The sequence below is a fragment of the Pelodiscus sinensis genome, chromosome 5 (assembly GCF_052426305.1).
Source record: "Pelodiscus sinensis isolate ZL-2025 chromosome 5, ASM5242630v1, whole genome shotgun sequence".
Classification (NCBI taxonomy): Eukaryota; Metazoa; Chordata; order Testudines; family Trionychidae; genus Pelodiscus; species Pelodiscus sinensis.
The window spans coordinates 131,771,805-131,796,265 of NC_143056.1; the positions used below are offsets into that span (position 1 = coordinate 131,771,805).

Consider the following 24,461-nt stretch of genomic DNA (forward strand, 5'->3'; position numbering starts at 1 on the left):
AAGGTTACTGACCACATTTTTTAGGGCAGGACCTTCCCCCACAAGTCCATCAGCTATTTCCTTTTGTCTTCTCCGGTGCAGGGAATGGGATGGGCAGGGAGTGTGTCCCTCTTTTTTATCCTTCCGCTCTGTCTTCTGAAAACCGTTTCCAGCTGAGACCCAGGAGACAAAGACTATATTTGGGAGGATGTGCCCTGCTGGGTTTTTTCACCTGTATGAACTGCCTTTGTGTTCTCTTCTTCCTTGATGGCTTCGTTTTCTGCTTAAATGTGAATGAACACGAGCACATATTCCTTTCTTGGGTATGGGACACTGGCAGTGCCGGCACGAGCCATTCTTGTACCCCAGGCAGTGGGCACGTGGCACAGCTGCAATCAGGTGCCCCCCGTAGGTTGGTGCACTGGGCAGCTGCCCAGCTAGTCCCCCCCCACCCTTAATCCAGCCTCATTCCTCGAGGAGTAACCGCTACTTCGAGTTAAGGGGTTTACTTCGAACTCCCGTTTCATTGCTGCGTCTAGATGCAGGCAGTTATTCCGGGCTAGTAAATTTGCAAAACGGCAACCGGCTGGGAATATGCAAATGAAGTGTGGGATATTTAAATCCCGGGCTTCGTTTGCAACTCTGGTCGCCCTCATTAGCCTTCCTAGTTCTAACTAGGGGGCTAGTGTAGAGGTGCCCTAGGAGAGCAGTTGTCAGGGTTCTGGATAGTTTAGTGTCTGACAAAATTCTGGCAGAGGTGTCAAAGATTCTGCATGGGCCTCTTTTATTTGTGCACATTGAAATTGAAATAAGCTGGCGGGAGGGTTTGCTGCGACAATGGAAAGTTTGCTCACGCTGACTTTCTCTCCGGGACTAATGTGCCTCGATGCACCCCCAGACCGAACCCATCCCACTCAGTTACCTGATTTTAGGAAACAGGCTGACTTCTGTGGCCAGTTCTCCTGGCCCTACTGGACTCTGTGCCACAGGAGTCTGAGATCTCCGGAAAAGACAGGGAGAACTTGAGCAGGGGAAGAGAGGGAAGAGGTCAAGGACACAGATGAGTGAAGTGGAAAAATACCGGGACGAGAAGGGGCGGGGCTAGTGAAGGAAATAAAAGGAGCGACTCAGAAAAGGACTCAGTTCCACTTTCAGCACCAGCCACGCCAAGATGCCTAAGACGTTGAAGGACGCCCTGCAGGAGGTCCTGGATGAGCTGGGGAAAGAGGATTTTGAGCGATTCAAGGTCAAACTGAACAACCTCACGCAGCTTCCCCTGGGCTGTAATAAAATCCCCAAGGGGAAGCTGGAGGAGGCGAACCGCATGGCCGTGTGTGACCTGATCATAAATTACTACACCAACGCGGGGGCTGTGGAAGTCACCAAGAACGTCCTCCAAGGAATCAACCAGAATGAGCTGGCCACCAAGCTCCAGAACCTCGTGTGCGTCTAGAGCCGGTGAGTCGCTTCCCAACGGCTGCGGGGTCCCTTGGCGCGTCGATCGCTCCCTGGCAGGGCCCTGCCGCTCTCGCCCCGGAGAGGGGTGGCCAGCACAGCAGGCGGGCAGATTCACAGGCCCGTGGGGCTGGTGGGAGAGCAGCACCAAGTCCGCACCTTGAGTGACTCTGTGGGTCCCATGTTTGACTCAGGCTTTCCCAGCCAGAGATCATGCAGGGACACAGGAACTGGCAGACATGGGCGTGCCAGGGGTCCCTAACCCAGCGAGGGGGCCAGCCCCCGCTGCTTCAGAGACCCCCCCCCCCGCCAGGCCCAGCAGACGATGCTCCCCTCCCCCACAGTGTCCCCTCCCTGGCACAGAGCCGCCGGGGCTGGGTCAGATCAACCCTCCAAACTTCCCCTGATTGTAGGAGCATCTGCACTGCGGGAGCGGGGGGGGGGGAGGCAGAGGAGAGTGGGGTGCACAAGGTGAGGTTTGGTGGGGGGGGTTCCGGCGAGTTGTGGGCGTGAGGCGGTGCTCAGGGCTGGGGTGAATGAGGGTTAGGTGGACGGGGTAGCAGCTCCCTGTACAGTGGCCCCCTCCCCCTCAAACCACTGAACCCCCCCCCCACCCTGTCAGCCTCCACCCCTGTCTCAAGAGCCCCCCCACTGAGTCCCACCCAACCCCACGCGCCCCACTCCCCCAGACCTCCTCCCTCGAGCCCTCAGCCCCTTTCCAGGGTCTCCCCTGCACAGCCCAGCCCCCTGTACCTAGAACCCCACACGGAGCCCCCCTCACAGACTCTCTGAGCTGCCCACACCCAGACTGTGCCCCACAGACCCAAACAAAATTAAAAATGTAAAAATTCTGGAAAGCGCTGCCCGTTGTATTTGTCCATGTAACCCCATAGCACAGCCACTCCACAGCCTCCCCACTGCCATCCCACTCCCATCCCACAGCCACCCCACTCCCATCCCACAGCTGTCCCACTCCCACCCCACTGCCACCCCACAGCCTCCCCACAGCTGTCCCACTCCCACCCCACTGCCACCCCAGAACCACCCCATAGCCACCCCACTGCCATGCCACAGCCACTCCACAGTTGCCTCATTTCCTGTTATTTGGAGAATTGATTTCAAATGACTTTGCACATAAAGTGCAGAATTTTGATTTTGGTGCAGAATTCCCTCCAGGGTGGGCATACGGATGCGCCTGCCATGATGGGAACCTGCAGGGGAGCTGACACCCTCTGGATCCCATTCTCCATCCCCTTGAACTAGCCCCGTAAATTGATTGTGCAGGACTGTGTTACTTAAACAACAAGACACAGAGAGAAGAAGAGAGCAAGAGCATGCGTGTGTGTATTCGTGCGCATGCGTGTGTGTATTCGTGCGCACACTCCCCAGACAACTGGGCCCCCTGGAGGGCAGGAACAGTGCGTGATGCACGGCACAGACACGCGTGATGTGGTTATTCTCATGCACCCCTCACGCCCCTTGGGGAAGCAGCAATTTCTCCCCAGTTGTGAGTCGGCCGCAGGGGGACTTGCAAGGGGGGAGGCAGAGGGGGTTCTGGTGCGTGGGACTTTATGCAACGCTGCTAACGTTTGCAAAACCTCCCCCCAGCTGGACATCCTGCGGCGCTGAGGACAGAGGGGACAAGACGCCTGCTGCTTCCTGCTCGTCGCCCTCCCCACGTGCCGCTGCCGCTGCCCCTGCCCCTGCAGGAGACGTGAACAGAGCTGAGCAGGAGATGCAAGAACGCCCCAAACCACCGCTCATCGCCCCGGGCCGGCCTGCAGCCTGCGCCCTGGGGAGCGGCTCTCCCAGGGCCCCCTGCTGGGCGCATGGCAGCCGAGGCCCCTGCAGAGCCTCCCTCCCTGTGACATGGGTCAGCGACCGGCCCGCCTGCCCCTGTCCCGGCCCCGCTCTGTCCCGCCAGCTCTGAGATGAGTCTCCCAATAAATCGCTCTGAGAGTGTCCACCGCACTGTGTTCTCTGCTCCCACGTAGCGTGGCTCTGCTGTGGCCTCCCCCCACACTGCCCCACGCCAGGCACTGGGCCCCACACGCTGCCCCACGCCGGTCTGCCCGAGGGGCGCGCAACACCCAGGGCACCTTGGGCCGGCCTGGTGGGAAGAGCACGTGGCAGCTCTGGGCTGGGCCAACACACAGTCTGGGGCCCACGGCGCCTGCAGGGGGGCTCCTGAATGTCCCATGGGGCTCAGGGCTGCACCCTGAGGGCAGGGCAGGGGGTGAGGGGCTCGGCCCCACCCTGCTCCATTGGCCCTTAGCGACTCTGGGGGTCCCGTTGCCGGGCTGGCGGGAGGATGGGCAGCCTCGCCTGCCGGCCACACCACAGCCCCAGTGTGTCCTTGCCCTGGGCTGCTGTGGGGCCTGGCTTCCTATCTCCAGGCTGACGGGCTCCCTCTGCCACCCTCTCTGCTCCCTCGGCTGGCGCAGGAGTGTTGTCGTCCCCCTCGCACAGGGGCAGCCAGGGTGTGTGGGGAGGGCGTTTGGCTCCTTCTCTGACCTGAGGGGCAGGGCCTGGCTCTTATATTTCCTTCCCTGCCCCCCCCCACCCCACACGTCTTGCAAGGGGGATGGAACAGCGCAGGGCTCACCGTGTCCCACTGGGTGAATTCACCCTCTCTGGGCCTGAAGGAGGCCTGTCCACCTCATGACACTTCCCAAGGAGACAGGCCCACGCCCCATTCCCCACCAGCCTCAGCCAGCCCGTCGCCCACCCCGGGACTGGGTTGGAACCGGGGCCCTACAACCAGGTGCCGTCACAAATTACAGCAAGAGGTGACAGCCACGCGGTTGTCAGTTGTCCCAATTAGGTGTAATGTCAGCCCCACGGACCGACAGGGCGGTTCTGCATTAACGGACACCCCAAAAAAGGGTCACGAACGCACCGCGGTGGCCACACAGCTCACGGGTTGGACACAAACCTGCAACACAGGGAGCCAAAGAGTGAGGCCACTGACCGGGAAAAACCCTCTTCCCTCCGCCTCCCCGTAGCTACCACAGACCATCCTCACAGCCTTAACTCTGACCCCCGGGGCTGCCTGCCTGGAACCCCCCCCCCACCTCCCGCCAACTCTCCGCGCCAGCCACACCCATTTGAGCTGTGCCACTGTAGCCCCATGTGGCCTCTTTAAACCCACGTCTGGAGGCACAGGAAGTGCTGGTGGTTCCAGGGGCGTGGAAGGCGGGAGGGCGACAGGGGCTGTGTGGCTCGCCCTCCGGCCATGAGGCCGACAGTGAAGGAGCCCTCACAGCTGAGAACCTGCCCGAGGCTTGGGAAGGACAACGTGGCTGCCTGGGGGTGCCCCAAGGTGGGAGCCAGGAAGAGCACTGGGCCAGGGGGAGATCACCGGAGGAGGGCAGCTCAGAGCAGCTTCACTGCTCCCCACGGTAACCCCCTTTTTCATTCCCGGGTTATACAGGAGCAGGGCACATTCACACGTGTGCCTGGGTGCTGGATGGTTTGAACATAAAAGGAGAACTTGAGTACCCCAGCAGTGATGTTGTTTTGTTGGAGGAACCCAAATCACCCCCTTGCTGCAGCTCATCAGGAGCGTACAACGGCGGTGCCTTCTGGCTGGCCCTGTACACACTTACTGGTGTGCCTTGGGAGCCTCCGGGAATACGATTATTCCACCGGCTCTAACCCCTGGACAACACTTATAAATGATGCACCTCGAACTGCTTACGTTAGAATAACCACACCTTTATTTAACAACGTAACGAAACAGGGTTTATCAGCTTAACATCACTTAACATCGTACACAGAAGTAATAGGAACTGATCAGCTGGCATGTGCACTGCCTCCACCCCAGAGCGTGCACCCTCCGGACTCAGAGTCCCAGACGCTGCCTGGCCTGGGCGCACTTGAAGCTCTGCAGGGGGTTCTCTGTCGGGCGTGAGTGTGTTAGTCCAAGCTATGCAGCCAGCTACAAACGCCCTCTGCCACTGGAGCAGGCTCCGCCAAACGCCAGCAGCTTTGGTTCACTGGCCGGGACACTGCGTCTCTGGAATTGAGTCAGTCTATAGCTCTGAGGTCTGGCCCAGGCAGCTAAAGAGCCCAGTTACTTGTCTTCCAGCGTCCTGCTGCGTGCTGGTGGCCGTGTTGTCCTTCTGAGCCATGGCAGGGTCTCTCCCCTCTGCCCCAGATGCAGCCTGCTAGATCCAGACCCCAAAGGCTCTCAGCCCCAGGCAGTAGCTGCAACATCACAGCTCCTGGCCTGAATAAGGCGCCTCCACAGCAGCCTGGCTCCTCTGGACTCAAAATGGAGAAAAAACAGACTCTGAGACCCCCCCCCCTCTCCACTTACCTGGGCAAGTCTCCCCTCCTGGTTTTCTCAAGGGCTTGTGGGAGTTGTAGTCTCTGGGGCTAGTTTGCAGCAGACAGGATCCTCTCAGAAAAAACAGGCCCCTGTAATAAGGGGATGACAAACGCAAGCACGTATTCCTCTCTTGGGTGTGGGACTCTGGGGATTGTGTGTGTGGCTGATCAGTTCCAGCCCTTTCCGTTCTCACTCTGGCTGAGAGCAGTTGTCGGGGTTCTGGATGGTTTAGTGTCTGATTTAAAAAACTAGCAGTGGTGTCAGACTTTCTGCATGGGCCTCGCTTTTATTCGTGTGCATTGAAATTGAAATAAACCGGTGAAGAATGAGGAAGTCCGATGGGGGGTGCGCGAATACACATATGCACGTTCTGGGGATTTCTACAGGGGAAGAGGGGATTGGTGCAGGCAGGTAACAAAGATTTGGAGGAAGAAAGAAGGAACGTAAACTTTCAAACAATGGCGAGTTTGCTCACGCTGACTCTCTCTCTGGGACTAACGTGCCTTGCTGCAGCCCCAGACCGAACCCATCCCACTCAGTTACCTGATTTTAGGAAACAGGCTGACTTCTGTGGCCAGTTCTCCTGGCCCTACTGGACTCTGTGCCACAGGAGTCTGAGCTCTCCGGGAGAGACAGGGAGAACGTGCTCGGGGGAAGGAGGAGGAACCAAAAGGGGAGAGGTCCAGGACACAGACGAGTGAAGTGGAAAAATACCGGGATGAGGAGGGGCGGGGCTAGTGAAGGAGATAAAGGGAGCGACTCAGGGAAGGACTCAGTTCCACTTTCAGCACCAGCCACGCCAAGATGCCTAAGACGTTGAAGGACACCCTGCAGGAGGTCCTGGATGAGCTGGGGAAAGAGGATTTTGAGCGATTCAAGGTCAAACTGAACAACCTCACCCAAGTGCCCCTGGGCTGTAATAAAATCCCCAAGGGGAAGCTGGAGGAGGCGAACCGCATGGCCGTGTGTGACCTGATCATAAATTACTACACCAACTCGTGGGCTCTGGACGTCACCAAGAACGTCCTCCAAGGAATCAACCAGAATGACCTGGCCGCCAAGCTCCAGAACGTCGTGTGCTTCTAGAGCTGGTGAGTCGCTTCCCAACGGCTGCGGGGTCCCTTGGTGCGTCGATCACTCCCTGGCAGGGCCCTGCCGCTCGCCCTGGAGGGGCCGGCGCAGCGGGGGGGCAGATTCGCAGGCCTGTGGGGCCGGTGGGAGAGCAGCAGCCAAGTCCGCCCCTTGAGTGACTCCCATGTTCGACTCAGGCTTTCCCAGCCAGAGATCATGCAGGGACACAGGAACTGGCAAACACGAGCGCGCTGGGGTCCCTAAGCCACGGAGGGGGCCAGCCCACAGCCACCCCACAACCACCCCACAGCCACCCCACTGCCACCCCACAACCACCCCACAACCACCCCACTGCCACCCGACAGCCGCCCCACTCCCACTCCACTGCCACTACACAACCACCTCATAGCCGCCCCACTCCCACCCCAGAACCACCCCAAAGCCCCACTCCCACCCCACTGCCACTACACAACCACCTCACAGCCACCCCACTCCCACCCCAGAACCACCCCACAGCCCCACTCCCACCCCACTGCCACTACACAACCACCCCACAGCCACCCCACTCCCACCCCACACCCTCCCCAGAACCACCCCACAGCCGCCCCACTGCCACCTCAGAACCACCGCACAGCCACCCCACTCCCACCCCACTGCCACCTCAGAACCACCCCACAGCTGCCCCACTCCCACCCCACTGGCACCTCAGAACCTCCCCACGCCCACCTCACAGCCACCCCACAACCACCCCGTAGCTGCCCCACTCCCACCTCACTGCCATGCCACAGCCGCTCCAGTCTTTTCCAGTTATTTAGAGACTTGATTTCACGTGATTTGTTCACCATTAATTTGCAGCATTTTGATTTTGGCACAGAATTCCCGCTGGGGTGGGCGTATGGACTCGCCTGCTACCCTGGGACCTTGCAGGGGATCTGACACCCTCTGGGTGGGAGCAGGGAGAACAGCTGGATTCCACTCTGCATTCCCTTGAAATAGCCAGTCCCCATAAATTGATTTATGCAGGGTTGTTAGAGTGAGAGAGAGAGAGAGAGAGAGAGTGTGTGTATGTGTGTGTGTGTGTGTGTGTGTGTGTATGAGAGTGAGCACAATACCCACAATTGGTCCCGCCGGAGGCACAGACACCCCTCACGCACTCAAGGCCCCCTGGGGAAGCAGCAATTTCTCCCCAGTTGTGAGTCGGCCGCAGGGGGACTTGCACGGGGGGAGGCAGAGGGGGTTCTGGTGCGTGGGACTTTATGCAACGCTGCTAACGTTTGCAAAACCTCCCCCTAGCTGGGCATCCTGCGGCGCTGAGGACAGAGGGGACAAGACGCCTTCTGCTTCCTGCTCGTCGCCCTCCCCACGTGCCGCTGCCGCAGCCCCTGCAGGAGATGTGAGCAGAGCCAAGGAGGAGATGCAAGAACGCCCCAAACCACCGCTCATCGCCCCAGGCTGGCCTGCAGCCTGCGCCCCGGGGAGCGGCTCTCCCAGGGCCCCCTGACAAGCACGAACCATCCGAGGCCCCTGCAGAGCCTCCCTCCCTGTGTCATGGGTCAGCGACCGGCCCGCCTGCCCCTGTCCCGGCCCCGCTCTGTCCCACCCGCTCTGAGATGAGTCTCCCAATAAATCGCTCTGAGAGTGTCCACCGCACTGTGTTCTCTGCTCCCACGTAGCATGGCTCTGCTGTGGCCTCCAACCCACACTGCCCCACGCCGGGCACTGGGCCCCACATGCTGCCCCACGCTGGTCTGCCCGAGGGGCGCGCAACACCCAGGGCACCTTGGGCCGGTCTGGTGGAAAGAGCACGTGGCAGCTCTGGGCTGGGCCAACACAGTCTGGGGCCCACGGCGCCTGCAGGGGGGCTCCTGAATGTCCCCAGGGGCTCAGGGCTGCACCCCGATGGCAGGTCAGGGGGTGAGGGGCTCGGCCCCACACGTCTTGCAAGGGGGATGGAACAGAGCAGGGCTCACCGTGTCCCACTGGGTAAATTCACCCTCTCTGGGCCTGAAGGAGGCCTGTCCCCGAGGAGACAGGCCCATGCCCCATTCCCCACCAGCCTCCTCCAGCCCGTCGCCCACCCCGGGACTGGGTTGGAACCGGGGCCCTACAACCAGGTGCCGTCACAAATTACAGCAAGAGGTGACAGCCACGGGGCTGCCAGTTGTCCCAATCGGGTGTAACGTCAGCCCCACGGACCGATAGGCCGGTTCTGCATTAACAGACACCCCAAAAAACGGCCATGAAGGCGCCATGGTGGCCACACAGCTCAGGGGTCGGACACAAACCTGCAAACGCAGGGAGCCAAAGAGTGAGGCCAGTGACCAGGGCAAACCCTCTTCCCTCCGCCTCCCTGCAGCTACCACGGACCATGCCTCAGAGCCTTAACTCTGACCCCCAGGGCTCCCCTCCCGCCAACTCACCGCTCCAGCCACACCCATTTGAGCTGTGCCACTGTAGCCCCCTGGGGCCTCTTCAGTCCCACGTCCGGTGGCACAGGAAGTGCTGGTGGTTCCAGGGGCGTGGAAAGCGGGAGGGCGACAGGGGCTGTGTGCCTGGCCCTCTGGCCACGAGGCCGACAGCGAAGGAGCCCTCACAGCTGAGAACCTGCCCGAGGCTTGGGAGGGACAGTGCAGTGTGGCTGAATGTCCCCAAGGGCTCAGTGCTGCGGGGCGTGGGCAGTGCCCCTGGGTGGGAGCCAGGAGGAGCACGGAGCAGGGGGTAATCCCCGCAGGAGGGCAGACCGGGGCGGCGTTGGGCTTGGGCCCTTGCGCCGGGAACACGCGGGAGGCCGTGCCTAGCTCAGGGAGGCTGTCGCTCTGTGGGTTTGCAGGCACGGGCACCGGAGGGGTTTTTTGGGGGGAAATTTCCTCATACCACAGCTGACGGGGTGCACCCAAGACTCCCCACTGGACCAGCTCACTGCCCAGGACTCCCAGGTCGTGTTGCCAGAAATACTGGACCTTCCCTCACAAGCTACATTGCATCTTAGTTAGAAAATACCAAACTCAGCCCAGGTGGTGGCCAGGCGCTTCCGCTCTCCCCTTGGCTGGACAAGACAGCCCCGCTGAGATACACGTTTATAACAGACACAAACAAGCCACACGCCACTTCTGACGTAGCACGGTGCCACCCTTGAACCTATCGGGTTGACACCTCCAGACGTCCCCAGACACCTCCCGTTACCTCGTTTATGGTGGTTTGATCCACACATCCCGCTCCATCGTGCTGACATCCCGTCCCTGTGCCGAACCTGGGTCGGGATGTCCCTGTTGTCTATGGGGCGTGTGCTGGTACCGAGCTGTTTCTGCAGCGAGATGATCTGGTACCATCCCCTGGAATATTCCCGTGCCCGGCCCGTGCCCAGTAGCTCCTAGGTGTGTGTGTGTCTGTACTAGCAGCCCCGTCCTTGCCAGGTGTCTGTGACAGGGCCTGCCTGTGGCTCACAGCTTAGCTCTGCTTTATGTTAGCAAAGCATCGACTGAGGCCTCACACCAGACCTCCACTGTCAGGCCCGCTGATCACTCCAGCAACAACCCTGAGCTCCCGTCACCATCAGCCCTGGGCTCATCTGTGCGCATGTGAGGGGGGGTGGCTACATTCCGGCAGAGTCTCAAGCAGCTCCCAGCTTGTTACTTATTCCCCTCTGCTTCTCCCCACCCCGCCTCCTCCCTGTGCATCGCAGGAGACCCCATGCCCAGCTCTTGCAAAGTGTCCCTGGTCAGATTTGGGGAGCTGGTGAGATGTGCAGGTCACTGTAGAAGGGGCAGGGCTGCAGGGGAGCCCCAGACTGGTGGTTCTCCCTGGCCTGCTGCTATGCCTGCCAACATTTCCAAGGCATTTCCAAAACACACTCCCCAAGGGGATGGAAGGAGGCTTCTGGTGTCCATAACACCTGGGCAGGGGGTTTCACAACGGTGACCAGAATGTCCCTGTCACAGGGGTAACCAGGGGATTGTGGGACAGCTGCTGGAGGATTGTTAGTGTTAACACAGGCAATTCAGTGCAACAGGAAGTCCATGAAAATAAATCAGCTCTGGCTCCCTCATCTGGGGAAGTGGTGTGATTGCATCAGTGAAATGGGATATCGTTAGCAAGAGACTGAGGCAGGGATGGACATGAAGAACTAAGCGAAAACAAGCTAAATTAAATCAATGTGACTGCATAGCACAGACCAAGCCCACGTATCTTACAGCTACATTACTCCTATTGTAATCTCATGAAAAACGTTATCAAACTGCTCAACAGGATCTATAGTCCAAAAACCCATTGTGATTAGCATTATTGTTATTACCTTCATTACACTTTGTATTAAGTCCCATGTCGGCTGCACCATTATCTTGCCCAGGATTTATGTCAGGCCAACCTGTCTATAATTACCTGAGTCACTTCATTTACCCTTTGAAAATACTGGCACAACATTCACTTTCTTCCAGTCTTCTTGAATATTGCAGGTGTTCCAAGAATTATTGGAAAAGAACACCACCAACTCTCATCCAAATCTTTTAAAACTCTTGGATACAAGTAATCTGAACACGGTGAGTTAAAAAAATGTCTAATAGCAACTGTTTAACACCCTGCAGGGTAACTAGTGGAAGGATTAAGAACAAACTCATACAGGTAAGGATATAATAAAATCAAGACTGACTGCCTTGGTCTACACTAGGGAGTTACTTTGAAATAACCCCCCTTATTTAGAAATAACAAGCAGTGGGTCCATGGTACCAAGCCCATTATTTTGAAATAACAGGCTGATTATTTCAAAATCTTCATTCCCCATTTTCTCAGAGAATAAGCTTATTTCAAAATTGTTATTTTGGGAGTTATTATTTCAAATGTAGTTATTCTGAAATAGTTTCCTAGTGTCGACAGACCCATTAACTGCAGGTTGCAGACAAGAGCAGGGGGGGGTGGTTTAAAAACAGTTTGGGGAAGGGGGAAAATAGAGAAACAATTAAAGTGAACCCAGATTCTAAAGGGTCAGAAAGCCATGGACTTAGAAACAAAAGACAGAACTATGTAGCACTTTAAAGACTAACAAGATTTCAGCTAGACCAGACTAACATGGCTGCGTCTCTGTCACTGTGGACTTAGAAAGGAACTGATTTGTATCCAGTTCCTGAGGGCTCTGATTTATGGAGACAGCGGGGTTTATCCGATCTGGGATTGTGCTTAGAACCCAGAGAAACAGGAGGATGCGGACGCAGAGATGCAATGGGATCCCTTGCAAAGCGGAGACTGATCTTCTCCCATGGCTCATTCCTGATCACCCATTGTTGTTGCCCTGCGGAGTTTCTCTGCCAGGTCTCTCTTGTTGATGGCATCCAGCACCATCATGGTCACCCCCACCGCATCGCGCTCTGTGTAGTGACCGATCAGCAGCTGAGTGATCTCCACAGGCCCTGCCTTCTCCAGGTCACGTCGAGCTATGTGTGTGTGGTGTCCCTCCAGCTCCATGTCCGTCAGCTTGCTCTTGAACTCCTTCAGCTCAGCCTTCTGCAGGTCTTTCAGGGCGCCCAGGAGATGATCTCTCTTTGTCTTCCTCCGGCCGCCTCCTAGAACATGGGCCAGCAAAGTCCAGTCCCTCACTCCCCACTCGGGTACCATGCCCCGGTCTTCTTCTTCCCCCCGGCTCTCTCCCTTCCCCCCTCCTCTACAGCAAACCCTCGGTACCTCCTCACACACCCAGTGCGGTGCACTCACTGTCTGTGCGGTTCCCCTTTGCTTGCCCCCCACCCCACGCCTCTGCTCTGCCCTCCCACGGATACCTCCCTGACTTAGTTACCCTGACAGTCTCCCCTGTGCCCACGGCTCTTCTTCCCTGTGAGAATCCCCCGCCCTTGATATCCACCCACTCCCTGCACCTGCTCAGAACTGGCCTTCTGGCTCAGGGCAGGAGGACTGCCTAGTGGTTACAGCACAGGGTGGGGAAGGGAGGAGTCCTAGCTCTGCCAATGACTCGCTCTGTCTTTTTTCTTTGGTAACGTCTGTCCTGCTCAGTAAGAGGTTTGCATCTCAGGGGAGGTGAACTGACCTGTGTGGCGCTGTGCTGGTGGCGAACCCGGCTCAATGTCCCCTGGAAGGGAGGAGGAAAGAAGAGCGAAACAAACTTTTTACCATAATTTTCCATTCATTCTGCTCCCCTCATGCCACACTTGGCAGATCTGATTGTCTAAGCCAGTCACATGACAGTGTGATTATCTGTACAGCCATGAAATTCACAGGCGTTAACAGACACCCCCAACCAGACTCTCAAAGCCTTGTCTGCATCTGCTTCCTTAGAGGGTCCCCCGGGGTATGTCTAAACTACATGGTTCCGTTGACAGACCCATGTAAAGTAGTTTGCTCGACATGGTCAACGAAGTGGGGATTTAAATAATCCGCGCTTCATTCAAATAAAAATGGCCACCGCACTGTGCCGACAATCAGCTGATCCAGCACAACGCGGCAGTCTAGACACGGCACAGTCAACATGGGAAGCCTTTGTCGACTGCTCCTGTAAGCCTCATGAAACAGAGGCAGCAAGGAGGGGGAGAGGCGAGTTGTCAACTAGATTAACCGAGAAACCTAGGCTTATTGGTTAGTCGACTACTCACTTACTTACATCCCTCTCTATACCAGAAAACAGTCTCACTTGTTCCTGTTTGGCAGAAAGGCAAATGCTTAGCTTCCCCCATTAGTTTTTCATGGTCCTGTACCTCTGATGGAGGCTGTGACCACACTCAGCACCACACATCAATCATATTAAAGCCTTGCAGTGATGGTTAATGTCAGTGTCTTTTCCCCATTCCAGTATTTGCTTTGTAGTAGCACCTAGAAGTCAGAGGGATTAACATCTTCAGTACCAGGCAAATTGGTTGAAACTATAGCAAAGAACAAAATGATCAGACACAGAGATGAACACAGTTTGTTGGGGAAGAGCCAACATGGTTTCTGTCAAGGGGACTCCTGCCTCACTAATCTACTAGAGTTCTTTGGTGGGGTCAACAAACCTATGGACAAGCGGGATCCAGTGGATGTAGTATACTTAGATTTTCCAGATCACTTAGAAATATGTTAAGCAGCACCTGGTCCCAATACGGACCCTGGGAGACATCACTAGTTACCGCTCTCCAGTCTGAAAACTGACCATTTATTCCTATCCTTTGTTTCCTGTCTTTTAAGCAGTTACCAATTCATGAAAGCACCTTCCCTCTTATCCCATGACAACTTACTTACTTTTACTTAAGAGCCTTTGGTGAGGGACCTTGTCAAAAGCTTTCTGGAAATCTAAATCTATATCCACTGGATTCCCCTTGTCCACATATTTGCTGATGCCCTCAGAGAACTTTAGCAAATTAGTAATAGAGAGGTAGCCATGTTAGTCTGATCTTGGTAAAACAAAAGGAAAAAAAATATGTAGCACTTTAAAGACTAACAAGATGGTTTATTGGGTGATGAGCTTTCGTGGGCCAGACCCACTTCTTCAGATCGTATTCTGAAAGAGAATTGGCATGACCATAAATACCAAAGGACTGTCCTAGTAACCCGATTAGCCTGTCATTGATTTACAATAAGCTAATTCCTCCTTCCCTCTCCCTCGCCCCACTTTCTGTTCTAAAGCTGATTTGTTAGTTTATAACATGTTCACTTTCTTCATTGTATTCCTTTGGACATGCCAATTCTCTTCCAGAATATGATCTGAAGAAGTGGATCTGGCCCACGAAACCTCATCACCTAATAAACTATCTAGCAGATTAATACCCTTTACACAAATCATGTTGACTTTTTCCCAACAAATTATATTCATCCATCGTTCTGATAATTCTATTCTTTACTGTAGTTTCAACTAACTAGTTTGGTACTGATGTTAGACTTACTGGTCTGTAATTGCCAGGATTACATCTAGAGTCCTTTTTAAATATTGGCATCACATTAGCTATCTTCCAGTTATTAGGTATAGAAGATTATTTAAATGGTAGGTTGTCAAAACTAATAGTTGTGCCTTTGAAGTCAGTGTTTGCTGAGAAATGGTTATCCCTGAGTGTCTTTCCTGTCCATATACGGCTTCAGCAAACACCACAATAACCAATCCACTATACCATATCAATACACTATTACAAGGCAGCTCCCAGTCCATCATGATAGAACACAGATGGGATGCCCCCCTGAATTTTGCACTCACCATCACCAGCAAATACTGAGAAGAGCCGGGGGACACAAATCTCTCACCCCACCAAGATCTTCTGCTGAGCTGAACCTACCTGGTCTCACAAAGGCCTTCCAGATGGGTTTTCTTTCATTTTGTGTTTCCAAGCTGAGCTCCAGCCTGTCCTCAAAGCCCGGGGTGTAAATCTCTATGTACAGATGTTCATCTTGGGGGTCCACATAACAGAACTCCAAGTCCTGCCGTGAAGACAAATTTCCCCATGAGGGGTGACTCTGTCAGAGCCAGCAGGGTGTTGGCAGTACAAAGGACATCCCAGTTGCCAGCAGAACCTAGCTCCGGTCTTCAGTCATCTCTTGCCTCAATTATTACCACCCCCTCACCTCTCTCCTCCAGTGCATCCAAATGTCCCTGCCAAATTCCTTAGGCAGGGCATGCTGCAGCCTTATATAGGGGCATTGGCTACAAAGGGAGCACAGCGCCTCCTAGGGCCATGACTGAGTTTCAGTGATGACTTCAGGAGAGGACCTTGATATTTGCAGGCCTTCTTTGAAGCACAGAAGATCATTTCCACTCACCTCAGGTGTTACTTCTATATCGGACGGGCTGGATACTGAACAGTGGGAGCCATAGGTCAATGGCTTGGTTTTAGAAGGCTTGCGCACACGTATTGATTTGTTCTTCCTTTCATTGTCATCGATTACCTGTAAAGAAGAAGCAGAGTCATTTCTGAGACACGTGTCCACAGAAAACATGGCATGCTGGGACTGCCCCAGAGCCAGGAGTGCCAGTGTAGGGTCCTGGTTCCCCAAACTGTTGCAAAAAAAGCAAACGTGATTCTGGGGGCATTAACAGGAGTCTTGTGAGCAAGACATGAGAAGTCATTGTACCACTCTACTTTGCACTGGTTAGGCCTCAGCTGGAGTATTGTGTCCAGTTCTGGGCACCACATTTCAAGAAAGATGTGGCGATATTGGAGAAGGTCCAGAGAAGAGCAACAAAAATGATGAAAGGTCTAGAAAACAGGAGCTTTGAGGGAAGACTGAAAGAATTGGGCTTGTTTAGTTTGGAAAAGAGAAGACAGAGGTGACATGGTAGCTTTCAAGTATTTAAAACGGTGTTATAAGGAAGAGGGATAAAAATTGTTCTTCTTGACCTTTGAGGATAGGACAAGAAGCAACAGACTCAAACTGCAGCAAGGGAGGTTTAGGTAGGACATTAGGAGAACTTTCTAAGTTAAACACTGGACTAAATTGCCTAGGGATGTTGTGGAATCTCCATCACTGGAGATATTGAAGAGCAGGTTAGACAGACACCCGTCAGGGATGATCTAGATCAGGGTTTCCCAAACGGTGTTCCATGGGACCCCAGGGTTCCACAAAGTGAAAAGAGGGGTTCTGTGAGAAAATTCCATTATAATAACATTTTATGATTAAAAAAATGTGACTTTTGTTTTTAAATATGTGAAATTAAACTAAATGTTGATCTCATGACCTTGTTTAGCATTTGTCTGTTATTATCCTTACTTATTTGTGGTCTACTGTTTCAGCTCCATATATTAGACTGCAACTAGTGGTTCCGCAAAATTCTTTCAAGTTTAAAAGGGATCCGCGGCCAAATAAAATTGGGGAACGCTGACCTAGATGGTGCTTGGTCCTGCCGTGATGGCAGGGAACTGGACTTGATGACCTCTCGAGGTCCCTTCCAGGTCTAGTGTTCTAGGATTTCCTCCTACACAACCGTCCTTGGAAAGAAGAGCCTATTGTTATGATGACAAGAGAAAATAGTGCCATGGAAATGGCAGACGAGGTGCAATTTTGACACAGTGTCTGTTTATCAGTTAAGGGTTCCATCTTGACTCAAAGTCACAGATGGGATATGGGCAATAAACAATAAATCACGGATATGGAGCCGAGGCCCTTGCCATCTGGGGTTGAAGCCAAAGCAGACGTCTCCAAAAATCCTGGCCCCTGTGACCGAGGTATAACCTTATTTCTAATGAGGCCTGGCAGCAGTCGATATTTCATTTTGACAGACGATAGCCACAATTATTTGTAAAAGGGTTTTTCCCCTATTTTTATCTACTTAAATGTTCATAGTTGCAGGATATTATGGGGACACCTTAATGGGTCATAATAAAAGCAAAATTACAGTTATACCTATATATAAAATCCCTTGCTATTCACCTTTAAAAGTCCTTTCCTAGGAAGAATCTCACATTTCAGAGTAAAAGCATCTAGAGTTACATGGAATTTAGGAAGAACCTTTGCTATACTTCTCTTTGGGCAGCTCTCTCAGCAGTGCATGCAACAGGATGTTCTGAATGACTCTGGATTATGAAAAAACGACGAGAAGTCCTGTGACATCTTATAGACTAACAGATTTATTGGAGCAGAAGCTTTCACGGGCAAAGACCCACTTTGCCAGGTGCATGTGCATCTGACGAAGCGGGTGTTTGCCCACGAAAACTCATGCTCTAATATATCTGTTAGTCTATAAGGTGCCACAGGACTTCTCATTGTTTTTGAAGATTCAGACTAACCCAGCTACCCCCTGATACTTGTCCAGATTATGGTAAATAGTGAATCTGGCTCACTCTTGTGGAGTCAGTTACCTCTTTCAGAGCACGGATGTCAGGTATCAGGTACAGGTGAAGCGTTACATTTTGAGCCCTGAATGCCCGGTAGAGCAGCGCGATGCTGTGGATCGAAGGAGATCGGAAACGTTTGAGTATTTGAGTGACAACTCCCCACAAGGAGAAGGTGGGACTCTCCAGTACGGTGTGGAAAGGCATCACTCGCGTTGGCTCCTCCAGCGTCATCCTCCCACCGACAAAATGGGCGACTCGCAGCCGGGTGACATCAGCCTCTGCCCCTGGGAAGAGATGTCAAAGGGAAGTCAGTTCTGTTTTTCCGGTTCCATGATGGTGCTGCCCGAGGATTAGAGCAAAGGACCCAGGAGTCCTAGGCTCTCTTCTCAGTTATGGGGGGAAGGGAGCAGCAGACAAGCAGTCAGGACTCGTGTCTGTTGTGTGACTACTTATTGGTGCCTGCATGGGTACTAACCCCACACTTTGTAATGGACCCTGAAAGGCCCTCCAGAGCCTTTCCAAGGGCTGGTCGGGTGAGCTGGCTCACAGGGGAAGTGATGTCCACCAAGAACAGAGCTGATACAGGGCTACTCCCACCTACCATGGATTAAGGGGGAGGGGAGGAGAAGGCGTGACCGGTGACTGCATCCCAGCCTGATTACCTGTTTTTTTCCCTGAGGCAGCAAATTGCCCCTTTATTCAGGGCTGGTAATTCTGTGGCCTACGTTTTTTTAACAGGCAGCAAATAGGAATTAGGTAATGGCTCTTCCAACCATCCGAGACCCGCCTCACAGTCCTCCTCTCTTCCATTGCAGAAGCCACCGGAACTGGACAGAATAACCCTGTATCCATACAGCTGGTCCTTCTAGGGTGTTGTATAAATATGGATCAACTTACTGGGCCCAGCCGTGTATACTCACTCGACAGTCTGTTGTTGTGCTAGGTTCTGGTGACTCCTGCAGTAGAAGACCGGAGGCTGGGTGGACGCTACTCAATTACACCCTACCTGTATCCAAACAAACCTAGCTGTGCTCAAGTGGTTTCCTCATGCTCTTAATGTTGTGAAACAAAACCCAGGACTATGTAGCACTTTAAAGTCGAACAAGATGGTTTATTAGGTGATGAGCTTTCGTGGGTCATCTTGTTCATCTTTAAAGTGCTACATAGTCCTGTTTTTTGTTTCAGATACAGCAGACCAACATGGCTACATTTCTATCACTATTCTTAATGTTGTGATGAACAAAGGCACAACAGGCAACTAAAGTCTTTAGGAGGGATGTTAAGTAGCAATTAATTTGCTAATCAAGTAGTGGATGGAATTATCCCTCCCCCTCCCCCGCCACTCTGCATTCTGAAAGAGACCAACTAAGCAGCAGTCCCATGTTCTCAGCACAAACTCCCCTCTGCCACTCTGCAGTCGGAAAGGGACAGAGCAACCAACCCTTGGATCTCAGCACAAGCTGCCCTTCCTCTCCCTGCTGCCACTCTGCATTCTAAAAGGGACAGAGCAGCCAGTCTGCAGGTCTCAGAACAAGCTCCCCTCCCACTCCTTGCTGCTGCTCTGCATCAGGCAGCGAGAGCACGCTGGCTCAGTGTGTTGGACCCACACTGCAAATGCTGTGGACCAGAGCCCTGTGGAAAAAGGCAAGCCTTTCTTGGGTTCACTGCATTTCACAAAGACAGAGCAGTAGGCTTACTAGGTAACCTTTCCCTGCCCCCAAAGGAAACCGAGCACTTTAACACATGGCTGTGGAGTTTGCTTCCTAGCTTGAAAGGTCTTGTCATGTAAATAAGTTCTTCATCATGCAAATGCTAATCCCAGTTGTGCTTGTTACTTTATTTGTAAGTCACTCTGTTTGCTAGTGTAGTTTCTTGGTTCTTCAAAGACTTGGCCTCCACCCTTAATAACTTTCAGAGTCTAGCCCTGACCCAAGCACATTATAAAACCCAATGGCAGTCACCTTGGGGACCCCTGGCATTCACCTCCTTTGATTGACCATCCCCCCCTTACCAGCCTCAGCTCCTCTACTTCCTGGTCAATGGGAGCACAGTACAGTCATATCAACAGCACTAACTCAACCACCTCTTGTCCAGTTCTTCGTAGTGCCTGCCCGGCTTTGGAGTGTCTGTCTGTGACTCCATGATCATGGTTTCCCCAGCAACTCTAACAGCTTGTTACTAACCAAGACCAAATGCCTTAGCCCTTCAACTCTGACTTTTGCCTCAGGTTCCTCCACTTCCCCAGTGCTGAAAGTCATGTGGATAGTTGTGTTTGTGGGTGCGCATTGCTGTGGTTTGGTACAAAATCACCAAAATCAATGGGTCTGTAGCAGGGATGTTAAATATACATTAATTAACCAATCGACTAGTTGATTAGTCAATAAGTGGGGCAGCCACAGCAGGGTTAGCTCCTGGCCCCAGGACCAAACCCCACTGCAGCTGTGCCTTTTAAGACTGCAGAATAGTGATAGAGATGTAGCCGTGTTAGTCTGGTGTAGCTGCAACAAAAGACAGGACTATGTAGCACTTTAAAGACTAACAAGATGGTTTATTTGATGATGACCCACTGGGTCTGGCCCACGAAAGCTCATCATCAAATAAACCATCTTGTTAGTCTTTAAAGTGCTACACAGTCCTGTCTTTTGTTTTAAGACTGCAGGCTCTTAATACATTGAAAAGGCTAAAGCCTGCCACGTTGGACCCAGCGTGAGCCGAGAATCAGCTGGCCCAGCTTGTGCCGGGTCCTCCTCACATCCCTGGTCTGTAGAGCTTTCAGAGTCCTGAGTTCTCTGCCATACCTGCCAGGCACAGGAAGTGCGGGAGGTGCAGGGCTGCCACGGCCCCGGCCGGTTCTGCCCGGATGTTGAACAACGGGCCGGCCACCATCCACTGCTGCTTCTCCAGTTTAGTCTGATGGCAACGCCAGGATTCATACTCGTATTTGATGGTCACGGCTGCTGTCACCTCGAACCCCAGTTCAGTTTTAGAGCATCTGAAGAAGCCTGCCTGTGGGAAGTTAACCCTGCCCAGCAAAGGGAGAGGAAGGAAGAGCGTTAAATCATGTTAGATGCAAAGTGCCCATCAGTTTTATCAGCCCAACGGAGTGAGTGGTTTGTGGGGGAAAGGGGCAGGATAAAGGATGTTCTCTTAATTTATTATCCGGTTGAGTTCCCCCCGTTCGGCTCATTTTTGCAGAGATGGATGCAGATACCAATTTTGTATCTAGAAGCCTGCAAGTCTGCAGCTGCGTATGTGGGTGTGGACAGTCGCAGATCTTTTTTGCAGCTGAGGATACAAATTTTGTATCTGCACAAAGTTCTAGGTACTGTGACAGAGGGCTGGCTAAGTCAGAGCTCTGCCGCTACAGCCTGGCTGAAAAGAGTGATTGCAGGCAGATGAGCAAACCCACACCCACTGATTTTGGTGATGAGCTGTGGGTCTCATTAGCCAGAGGGCTAGATAAGGCAGCCAGAGGGGAAGTGAAAGGAGCCAGGAGGGAGGAGCCAGGGTGTGGCTGAGTGTGCTCCCCAGGCAGAAAGAGAGGCTGGCTGAGTTTAATGTACACCAAAACTCTAAATCATGGTTTCCCAAACTGGGGGGCCATGAGAAATTCCAGGGGTGGCACGAGGTGACCCAGCCCCACACACCCCCATCAATCCCACCCCAAGTTTTGCTGCTATTTTTTGAGGGGGGGGGGCATGAGGGTTTCTCAGAAATCAAAAGGGGGGCACAATGCCAGAAAGTTTGGGAACCACTGCTGTAAATAGAAGGTGGTGGGAAGCTGACAATAAAAGGCAGGGGTGACTGTACCAGGAAGGGTTTCTGGCTGATTTGTAGACAAGATGGTGTCCTGGGCCAAGGGACCTGAGCGAGGACCGTGCCACCATACAGGACTCACAACTATCATGCACCATCAACACGCTGAATTTTTATTCAAGAGAAAGGTGACTTCCCAAAAATCACATCACTGGGTTCAGAACCCAGCAGTCCCCACATGCTAGCATCACGAGAGCCTAAACTCCAGAGCCAGGGATGGAGCACAGGACTGCCCCCGATCCCCGATCTTCTCCACTTGACCCTCATACACTGGGGCTGTGTCTAGACTGGCATGATTTTCCACAAATGCTTTTAACGGAAAAGTTTTCCGTTAAAAGCATTTGCGGAACAGAGCGTTTAGATTGGCACAGAAGCTTTTCCGCAAAAGCACTTTTTGAGGAAAAGCGTCCGTGCCAATCTAGACGCGCTTTTCCACAAAAAAGCCCCGATCGCCATTTTCACGATTGGGGCTTTTCTGCACAAAACAAATCTGAGCTGTCTACACTGGCCCTTTTGCACAAAAGTTTTGCGCAAAAGGACTTTTACCCAAATGGGAGCAGCATAGTATTTCCGCAAGAACACTGACAATCATACAAGAGATCGTCAGTGCATTTGCGGAAATTCAAGAGGCCCGTGTAGACAGCTGGCAAGTTTTTCCGGAAAAGCGGCTGACTTTCTGGAAAAACTGGCCAGTCTAGATACAGCCTGGTTGTCTAAAAGTTAAGTTAGAAAAGACACTGAGTTTAGCTAATAACAAGCAGTCCAACGGCATAATCAAATCTAGGCAATATCCAGCTAAACATCCCCATCTTGACAATCTTTAGACTAATCCATGTTATGGGTCTCAAATATCTCCTCCAATTTCTATAAATCTAAGCAGGACCCCCCCCCACCCCACACACACACACACACACACACCAATATAGAGCATGTTTAACCTGGGATTTTCATAAGCTTATAACAGGCCAAATTGAGATGGCTTTTCAAAAGAGCAGAAATTTTCAATTTCAATTCCCTGCTCTAAAACATGGAGGTGCTAAAAGCTTCTAAAGGAAACAACCGTAAAAATTGTGTAACACAGGCTAAACAACCCTTGCCCCTGTTATTATTTTCGGATTAGTTGGCAGTTTCTCCAAAAATGTAGCCTGAGGCAGAGACCCAGAGTGGAAAATTGCAGTTTGAATTTTGGCAAAATTGTAAGGACCTGAAAAGAGGGTTTCATAATGGAAAATGTCAGGCAGCCTCCATTCTGAATGTCGTCATCAACGCCAATGAAATAACGCCCCCAGCTCTGACCTGTATGTTTTCTGGTTCTTCTGTGGGCCTGGCAAAATCTCTGGCTTTACTTCTTCTGCAAAATCCTACAAGGAACACATCTGTGTTAACTTGGCCCAGGAAGGGTTGGGAGCTGGACGGTTCTTGTGACAAGAAAGACGTGTTAGCTAGAGGCAGGGTGCTGTACAAACCCGTCAGTGAGCGACCTGCCCGGGCTGCAAAACACTCCCCAAGCCTGAATCACCTTGTGACTTGATTAGTCTGCTCCCACCCTCCGGTCCATTCAGCGTGCTGCTGCTAAATGCCCCATCGTCCTAGCCTGTTGCTCTGTCTACCAGAGCCTTCATTTGCAATGGGGTACTGGGGACAGCTGGCCCCTGGCTTCTCACCGGACTTCAGGCTTCATTCTGATTTCCTGCTCCCCTCCCGTCCCAATCTCAGTGAGAATGAGGCTACTGATTGTCCTTGTGCAATGACACCCCTTTTCCAAAGAGCCACCACCTCCCACTGCTCCCAGGGGGAATGAAGAGAAGCTCTCCTTCCAAAGGTGGGGGCAGCGATCTGCAGTCAGATCTGTGTCTTTCCAATCAGTTACATTTCATTTAGAACTATGGACTCTGCTTAGGCGATCACAGTCCCATGGGTACTGTGTGGCCTCACTCCTGACATGGTAAAAGTTATTTGGGCGCCATAACTGGGCATTTCCAAATCTTTATTGATTGGACGTTCTTGTAGCTGGAACCTTAATTCTGAACCCCCTGGGTTTGTAGTGCCTGGTTTTGGGGGAGGTCCAATATGTCTGGTTTTTTACCCTTCAATTACTGATACATTCTTAATATTCCATTTTCATGCAGTTTTTGTTTGGGTATTTTACACGGGGTTTTACTAACTGCAGATTTTTTAGCAATTTAGCAAGGGCCAGAATAGATTCCCTCTTGTTCTCTTCACTGTGTTGATTTTATGGGTTCACAGGAGCAAAAACTCTTTGCTATTACTCCTGGCAGCAGCTCTGGCTCTGAGACACATGGGGACCAGCTCTGTCAAGGCCAAAAGAGCCATTGTCTTGGGTAGAACTGCATCTAAGTTGTTTGTAACCCCTCCAATTTTTCTCCTATTTTCTCACCCTTCGTGCTTTGATCCGAACATATAAACACCAACGTGTAGTTTCCACTGAGTCACACAGTGTCCCGTGTGGAGACCTCCCCACAGAACAGACACACTGACTGTGTGAGACAGGGCCCAGACACAACAACAACATACACAATCCCCTACCTGCTCTCTGCAGCACAAGTCACATTTGTTTTTTCCCCAGGAGTCTGAAGCAGGGTCTTCACTCCAGCTTCTCATTTCTGCTGCAGAAAAGAAAGTACTGGGTCAGGTAATACAAAACTTTTGTCCTTCCCCCTCCCAGGGTCAGGGTAATATAGTTCAGAAGGCACAGAGTCAATACACAGCATGGCCTAATGGCCACAGAGTCAATATACAATACAGCCCAGAGAGCACAGTGTCTATATTAGAGATGTTAAGTAGCAATTAATTAGCTAGTCGAATAGTCAATAGAATTTTCATCGACTTCCACGTTCTGCCTTTAAAAAGTACAAAAGGCCCAGCAGGGGCTCTTGTGTGATTCAAAGTTGGAATGTGGGGTGGAGTCCAGGGCTAGCAGGAAGTCCTGCTGACTCCACACTCTACCTGGGCGCTTTCGCTTTGAAATGTGCAGGAGTCCCTGTGGGGGCTCTTGTACATTTCAAAGCAGTAGCACCACGTGGAGGCCGGGATCAGCTGAGTCGTCCCCAGCT

At 52.6% G+C, this 24,461-nt stretch overlaps 3 protein-coding genes across 3 annotated transcripts; 2 read left to right on the forward strand and 1 right to left on the reverse strand.

Annotated features, from left to right (window-relative positions):
* The first annotated feature begins 1,100 nt into the window (after positions 1–1,100).
* On the forward strand, positions 1,101–3,399 carry LOC149524399 (pyrin-like). The gene is made up of 2 exons (XM_089778979.1): positions 1,101–1,437; positions 3,043–3,399. The coding sequence occupies exon 1, from the start codon at positions 1,151–1,153 to the stop codon at positions 1,430–1,432; it is 282 nt and encodes a 93-aa protein (XP_089635105.1). The 5' UTR covers positions 1,101–1,150; the 3' UTR covers positions 1,433–1,437; positions 3,043–3,399.
* Positions 3,400–6,529: 3,130 nt separating this feature from the next.
* LOC142829373 (apoptosis-associated speck-like protein containing a CARD) lies at positions 6,530–8,481 on the forward strand. The gene is made up of 2 exons (XM_075929137.2): positions 6,530–6,858; positions 8,132–8,481. Exon 1 carries the CDS (start codon positions 6,572–6,574, stop codon positions 6,851–6,853), a length of 282 nt encoding a protein of 93 aa, XP_075785252.1. The 5' UTR covers positions 6,530–6,571; the 3' UTR covers positions 6,854–6,858; positions 8,132–8,481.
* A 965-nt stretch (positions 8,482–9,446) lies between these two features.
* Positions 9,447–24,285, reverse strand: LOC102460023 (NACHT, LRR and PYD domains-containing protein 1b allele 2-like). The gene is made up of 8 exons (XM_089778956.1): positions 23,935–24,285; positions 22,684–22,748; positions 20,370–20,593; positions 17,596–17,855; positions 15,560–15,685; positions 15,079–15,220; positions 12,870–12,911; positions 9,447–12,390 (listed from the first exon to the last, which is right to left on the reverse strand). Exons 1-8 carry the CDS (start codon positions 24,007–24,009, stop codon positions 12,092–12,094), a joined length of 1,233 nt encoding a protein of 410 aa, XP_089635082.1. The 5' UTR covers positions 24,010–24,285; the 3' UTR covers positions 9,447–12,091.
* Between the last annotated feature and the right edge of the window lie 176 nt (positions 24,286–24,461).